The sequence below is a fragment of the Cariama cristata genome, unplaced genomic scaffold (genome assembly GCF_000690535.1).
Source record: "Cariama cristata isolate BGI_N322 unplaced genomic scaffold, ASM69053v1 scaffold9796, whole genome shotgun sequence".
Lineage (NCBI taxonomy): Eukaryota > Metazoa > Chordata > Aves > Cariamiformes > Cariamidae > Cariama > Cariama cristata.
The window spans coordinates 1,241-7,757 of record NW_009623780.1 but is presented as its reverse complement, the minus strand read 5'-3'; the positions used below and the strand labels follow the sequence as shown (position 1 = coordinate 7,757).

The window sequence follows — 6,517 nt, the reverse complement described above, 5'->3', positions numbered from 1 at the left end:
AGGGCTGCCTTTCTTCTTCCCCTGCGCAGACCTGCGGGGTGGTTTTTTTTCCCCTTCCCCAGAAATCTTTGAAAAGGATTCATAGCACAAGCATGGGGCTTAGCTAGCCTAGAAAGAAAGGATGGGCTGGTCAGGAAGAGTCTCTGGAGACGTCATCTAGGAAAAAAAGAGATTTCCCTTGGCTGTGTAGGTCCCCGCAAAGCCCTGCCAGGGTGTGAGGGCTGATCTCCTTCAGCTCAGAGGCACTGGGATGAGATCTGGGCTGTCCAACCCACCCAGGCTTGCAGTGCTGGAAACACCAGGTCTTCAGGTCCAAAAGCTCCCGAGACATCTCGTGCTGGTACTCACCCTGGGGGTGTACTGAAAGGGGCCAGTCCTGTTTTTCCTGGTGACACGGTGTTTCTGCTGCGTACCTGGGTCGTTCCCAGTTGAGCCCAGCCTTGACCTTTACCCGGGAGCACGTGCGCAGCGGCTCTTGCAGAGCTTGCAGGAATTGGGGTTGGAAATCAGGAAGCGGGCTGTGACACTGGGTCTCGTGCCCGCAGAAAGGCGAGTCCTGCTCTGAGGCTGCAGCTCCCCAGCGCCGTGGCCGGGGCTCAGTCCCCCATCCAACGGTAGCCGTGTCCTCCCCCTGGATTCAGGGGACGAGAGGGGAGTTCTCCTGCCGTACCTCTGCTGGTGTGGGGACCTGCGTGCTGTGACCCCCGAGCTGAGACCCAGGGAACTCATTTCCTCTGTGCGGCTGTCTGATGGCCAGGTTGTCCTTTGTTAACGTACCTTAATTAACACTTACTGTGTCCTTCTGCATCCCTTTGTAGGAGCAGTGAAGTGCCTCACTCCCGTGCTGCTGCGGTCCCAGCCTGCCCGTTCGCTGCCCTCCCTGCCTGATGGAGCCAGCGCTGGCAGAGGACCCTCCTCGAGGTGGCCGGCTGAGCCTGGTGCAGGAACACTAGTGGGACGTGGACAGCAGCGTGTGCCACCCTAGGAAGGACAATGGCTCAGGGCACTGGGAGCATTAACAGCGACTACAAGGACTGGGAGTGGAGCGCTGACGCTGGGGAACGGGCCAGGCTCCTGCAGAGCCCCAGTGTGGAGACGGTGCCGAAGACCGGAGAGAGCCAAGGAAATGGTCTAGGGGCCACATCGGCTTTGGGAGCTGTCTTCATCGTGGTCAACGCTGCCCTCGGGGCTGGGCTGCTCAACTTCCCCGCTGCCTTCAGCATGGCCGGCGGTGTAGCTGCAGGCATTGTGCTGCAGATGGTGAGTGGGTAGGGAAGGGACAGTCCCCATCCCACCCTGGGAGGGGGCATTGAGGGGAAATGTGAAGCCCCAGAAGGGGCTTGGGGAGGACCTAGCTCCTGGGAAGAAGCCCTGTTGGGTGAGGTGCACCAGAGATGCTCAGTGTGTTTGGGAGTGGCTGCCAGGTGTGGCTTTGGAGACCTCATCACGCTGTTGCCTCAGTGTCCCCTCCCTGTCTCTTCCCCACCCCAGTGCATGTTGATCTTCATCATCGGAGGCTTGGTCATCCTGGCATACTGCTCGCAGGCCAGCAACGAGCGGACCTACCAGGAGGTTGTGTGGGCCGTCTGCGGGAAGGTGCCTGGCGTGCTCTGCGAGGTGGCCATCGCCGTCTACACCTTTGGCACCTGCATCGCTTTCCTCATCATCATCGGAGACCAGGAGGACAAGAGTAAGTGTGTCCCATGGGGGAAAAAAATAACCAGTTGCGGTCCCATCAGCTGGAAGGGGACAACCTGACCGCCCTGCTTGTCCCCACAGTCATTGCTGCTCTGGTGACGGAGCCCGAGGAAGCTGGAAGCGGCCGCTGGTACACGGACCGCAAGTTCACCATCAGCATCACCGCTTTCCTCCTGATTCTGCCCCTCTCCATTCCCAAGGAGATCGGCTTCCAAAAATACGCCAGGTGGGTGGGGAAAGCCCTCTGGGGCTGGGAGCCGGGGTGGGCCAGCCAGCACCCACCTCAGCACGGTCGCAGGGGACAGGGAGTGGAAACAGCGTGGTTCTAGCGCCATATCTGCCTGCTCATCCCTGAGGGGTTGGACATCTCCTCTTCCACCTTCCCATGCCTTGGTTTCCCCATCTGGGAAGCAGAGGAGCTGCTGAGCACCGTGTGGCCGCAGTATCGTGTGCCAGGGCTTGTGTCCCACCCTTCTGCTCGCTGGAGGAAGTGGGGAGAGCTGCTTTCAACTGCGTCGTCCCCTGCGTCTTTGGAGTTGGCCATCCAGCAGAAAGGAGAGACAGTAAGGGTCCCCGGTCGGGTGGTCTGCAGGCCAGCCCTGCTCCACCGGGCATCTTGGTGTAACCTGGCTACTGGACCTAGACCAGGGCTACCGAGGAGTGTCACGTCTTTAACACTTGCCTTTTTCTCCTGTCCAAAACCCAGCCTGTCCCCTTACTGGCAGGTCTGCCACTCCCAGTGACATGGGACAGCCCGAGAGCGCAGCGAGATTGCGTTGGCATCTGCTCTGGGGACAGCGGGTGACAGTGCCTGGCATGTTCCCCTAGGAAGGGAGAGTGGGGGTGGTCCTCATGGGGAGGAGTGGGGCAGCCTGAGCTGTGCAGGGGGGAAGCCTGGGAGGAGAGCCGCCATGGAGTGGGAAGGCAGCACCCTGAGGGTCTCCTGTCCCCTCTTGCAGTTCCCTAAGTGTGATTGGCACTTGGTATGTGACGGCAGTCATTATCATCAAGTACATCTGGCCCGACAAGGAGCTGGTGCCTGTGGAGATCCCCACCAGGTGAGTGCAAGAGACATGATGCTGGCGGTGGCCATCACAGCACTGCAGAGCCAGGCAGGGGTGCGGGAGCAAAGGCTGCAAAGGTTGGGGACAAATCCTTCACGAGTCCCATCCCTTGGCCTGGAGACGCTGCATGTTGCTGCCAGAAGCTCCCAAGTGGCTGCATCTCTGCATGGGTCAGAGGAGCAAGTGGTGAAGGAGAGAAAGAAGACCTCTTGGAGGTCCCCGCTGCTCCATCGCAGGTTTTGAGGAGCACTGATTGACTTTTAGCTCCAATACAGCTGAGCCCAGAGTGCCTCCTGCAGTACTTGTGCTCACTCAGCAAGAAGGGCTGTGTCTGTTTTAGGATGATTTTGATTATTTCCTTGGCCAGCACAGCCCCTGTGGCTTGTCCTCTCCCTTGCAGCGTGGGGACATTTCTAGACCCAGCAGAGGCAGTAGGAATTTTAGGGCAGAGCAAAGTTTAGACCAGTTTTTGACACTGCCCAAGTAGATCCTTATGTTTTTCTGATACTTTTATTTTTGTAAGTCCTCAGTTTTGGCTGGTTCTGTCTCAGTGAAAGGCCCTGGTCTTCAGGGAGTGCCAGGTCCCAGGAAAACCTTGCTCCATGCAAAGGCATCGTCCTGGGTGAGGGGAGACGGTAACATCAGAGGAGCAAGCCCATCATTGAGCACCCCCAGCTCAATCTCCCCTGGGGTGCTGGGTGGGGTACACGGGTGGCCCTGGTCTGACCAGTGGGTGTTTCTCTCCTGCCAGCCCCTCCACCTGGACAGCCGTCTTCAATGCCATGCCCACCATCTGCTTTGGGTTCCAGGTAAGGCCACGAGCCTAGTGCTCCCCTTCCCACCCTGTGGCCACCTGGGTGGGGGATCAGCATAGTCCAGGGATGCTCCCCTGGGTGATCGGCCAAAACCCTCCCCGTGTGCTCACCACATGGCTTTGCAAGGGGGCTGAAGCCAGTTTAACATCTCACCACCCCTGGATGGAGAGGGATCAATTTTACCCCAGCTGGGAAGTACAGGGCAGCTTGTCCCACCCTTTTCTTCTCCAGTGACAAACCTGGGGGGATCACGATATCACGACAAACCCAGGGATATCACAGGGGGGATCCCACGTGGCTCCCTGTGACTCCGGCTCAGCCCATCACATGTCCCCGCTCTCTCTCCCCTGGCAGTGCCACGTGAGCAGCGTGCCCGTCTTTAACAGCATGAAGCAGCCAGAGGTGAAGACCTGGGGGGCGGTGGTGACGGCAGCCATGGTGATCGCTCTCTTCGTCTACACAGGCACTGGTAAGCGAGGCGATGCTGTGTGAGTGTGGCACAGTCCTTGGAGGGGCTGTTAGCTTCTGGAGGGCAGGGACTCTCTGGTCAGCAGAGGGACAGAGCAAGAAGGGAGGGGAGTCCATCTAACCTCCCCGGCGATGTGCCCTGTGCCATATCCATCCAAGTCTGGTCCCTCAAACACATGTGCAGGAGGCCTGTCCCTGTCCCCTGCTGACTGCTCCTTCCCGGCAGGCGTCTGTGGCTTCCTGACCTTTGGAGCCAGTGTGGAGCAGGATGTCTTGCTGTCCTACCCCTCCAATGACATCCCCGTTGCCCTCGCCCGGGCCTTCATCATCCTCTGTGTGCTGACGTCCTACCCCATCTTGCACTTCTGTGGCCGGTAAGCGCTGGGAGAAGGCAGGGGCTGGTGTGGGCAGGAGGGGCAGCGTGAAGAACCCCCCCTACCCTGGGTCTGTGCCCACAGAGCTGTCTTGGAGGGTCTCTGGCTCCGCTACACTGGGGTGACGGTGGAGGAGGACGTGGTTCGGGAGCGGAGGAGACGCCTGCTTCAGACCATCAGCTGGTTCCTCCTGACCCTCCTGCTGGCGCTCTTCATCCCTGACATTGGCAAAGTCATCTCTGTCATTGGGGGCTTGGCTGCCTGCTTCATCTTTGTCTTCCCGGGTAGGGCATCCTGGGGTGCTCAGGGGCTGGCGGAGGTCTCTTGGCCTTGTGTCTCGAAGAGGGAGAGAGCAGGATGGAGACGCAGGAACTAGAAAGTCTTTAGAGGAGAACAAAGGTGTGACGTGAGGTTGATTGGCAGCCCAGCTATTTTAACTGGACTCTCTGCTCCATAACGGGGAGCACCGCTCCCTGGCTTGTGGGGTCTCTGCTCAGTCCCCAGGGGACAGTCCTCATCTGGGTCTAATTTGCCTCCCCTGCCTTTCAGGGCTCTGCCTGATTCAAGCCAAGCTCTCAGAGATCCAAGAAACCAGGGCAATCAGGTAACCGAAACATGCTTCCTCTCTCCCCCCTTCCCCTGGGGATATCGGGGTGAAGGTCCCCTCTAAATGCTCCCTGTCCTCCTGCATCCACAGCTGGTGGGCCATGGTCAGCTACGGGGTGTTCATGGTCACTCTCGGAGCCTTCATCTTTGGACAGACCACTGCCAACGCCATCTTCGTGGATCTCACAGCCTGACTCCTCTTCCAGGCTGGACTGCACTGCTGCTGCTGAGGGGATGCAGATTTCCCCTAGGACCAAAGGGAAGCGGGGAGAAAACAGGTTGGCGTGTTGGGAAGATCCAGGAGGAGCATTGTAATCTGGGGCTTGGCTGAGAGAGCCCTGTGGTGGTTTGTGTCTCATTGTCTTAACGCACCAGGCAGTCAGGCTTCTCCTCTCAGCCCTGACTGCCTGGTGAAGCCAGAGCATCACTACAAGGGGACCTGGAGTCCAGGTCAAGCCCTTTCTGCCGCTCCGGGGTAGACATCACTACCTCAGCCATCACTAAGGGGTCGCAGCTGGGGTTTGCGACAGCATGCTGCTCTCATCCCTGTACTACTGCGCTGGTGGAGCTCCTCTCCACAGCTTAAACTCCTTCTTCTCCCAACCTTGGAGGGAGACAGTGTGTCTTGCATAAAGGGAACTAGTAATTGTGTTTATCAGACAGGGCGACATCCCCGTAGTCCTCTTCTGTGTCAGTGTTTGGTTTGGTTTCAGCTCTGCTTTCCTGTGGCTCACCTTGCCGGTCTCCTGCCCTTACTCCTACATCTCCCTCTGCCTGGGCTGCACTTTCTGTTACAAAGCGGGACCGTTGCCTTCAGCCTGATTCTTTTTTTTTTTTTTGGAGGATCAGGATGAGCCCGGGGTAGGGACATGCCAGTGCAATGTTTTCCCTGCCAGGGTTTGCTCACTCGCTAAAGGTGCTGTGGCTGCATTGACCTACTGGAGACACTATGCTAGAGCAAAGCTCTTCTCCAGATTTTCAATCCTGTTCTTCCAGCAGGTGTCCAGGGAATGGGACTGGGCCAGGTGCAGGTTTTAAGGGATGCTTTGGGGATAAAGCAGTCAGTATTAGTCCGTTTTATATTGGTCGTTTACACTCTCTATGGCTGGTGTTGCTCTGGGGTGTCCCTCTGCTGCCTCTCTGGGTGATAGTTTCACTTCTGCTTTCGCTGAGTTGGGCATTTCCCCCAGCTGCAGATTTGGTTGGGGGAGTTAAACCTCAACAGCAAACTGCTCTTGCTCAGTATTTGAGTTTCCTTGTTTGGCTTCTAAAACATTGGGGGAGGGAGGGGTTCATGTGTATCTATTGCTGCATCTGTGATGAGAGTCCAGCCCAGCTTTGTGCAAAACCTGGCTTTGCCCCTCCTGCATCTTCTGGAAGCAGCCCAGGCTTCGTGGTGGGAAGGTGAACCGTGGTTTGCTTCTGTACTTCTCACCATGGCTCTCTCCCTCTATGACCAGTGGCGGTGGGTTCAAGGACAGCATGTGGGCTC

At 57.9% G+C, this 6,517-nt stretch overlaps 1 protein-coding gene across 1 annotated transcript; it reads left to right on the top strand.

Annotated features, from left to right (window-relative positions):
* The first annotated feature begins 819 nt into the window (after positions 1 to 819).
* SLC38A7 (solute carrier family 38, member 7) lies at positions 820 to 5,219 on the top strand. Its single transcript, XM_009702896.1, has 10 exons — positions 820 to 1,260; positions 1,492 to 1,690; positions 1,780 to 1,924; positions 2,658 to 2,756; positions 3,514 to 3,571; positions 3,932 to 4,046; positions 4,272 to 4,419; positions 4,504 to 4,703; positions 4,969 to 5,023; positions 5,117 to 5,219. Exons 1-10 carry the CDS (start codon positions 994 to 996, stop codon positions 5,217 to 5,219), a joined length of 1,389 nt encoding a protein of 462 aa, XP_009701198.1. The 5' UTR covers positions 820 to 993.
* The last annotated feature ends 1,298 nt before the right edge of the window (positions 5,220 to 6,517 follow it).

Excerpts from the sequence above, each read along its gene's own strand:
- SLC38A7 (XM_009702896.1), top strand. The coding sequence starts at position 994 with ATGGCTCAGGGCACTGGGAGCATTAACAGCGACTACAAGGACTGGGAG. Across the intron at positions 1,691-1,779 it reads CGGAGACCAGGAGGACAAGA|TCATTGCTGCTCTGGTGACG; the intron begins GTAAGTGTGTCC and ends TTGTCCCCACAG. Across the intron at positions 5,024-5,116 it reads CAAGAAACCAGGGCAATCAG|CTGGTGGGCCATGGTCAGCT; the intron begins GTAACCGAAACA and ends CTGCATCCACAG.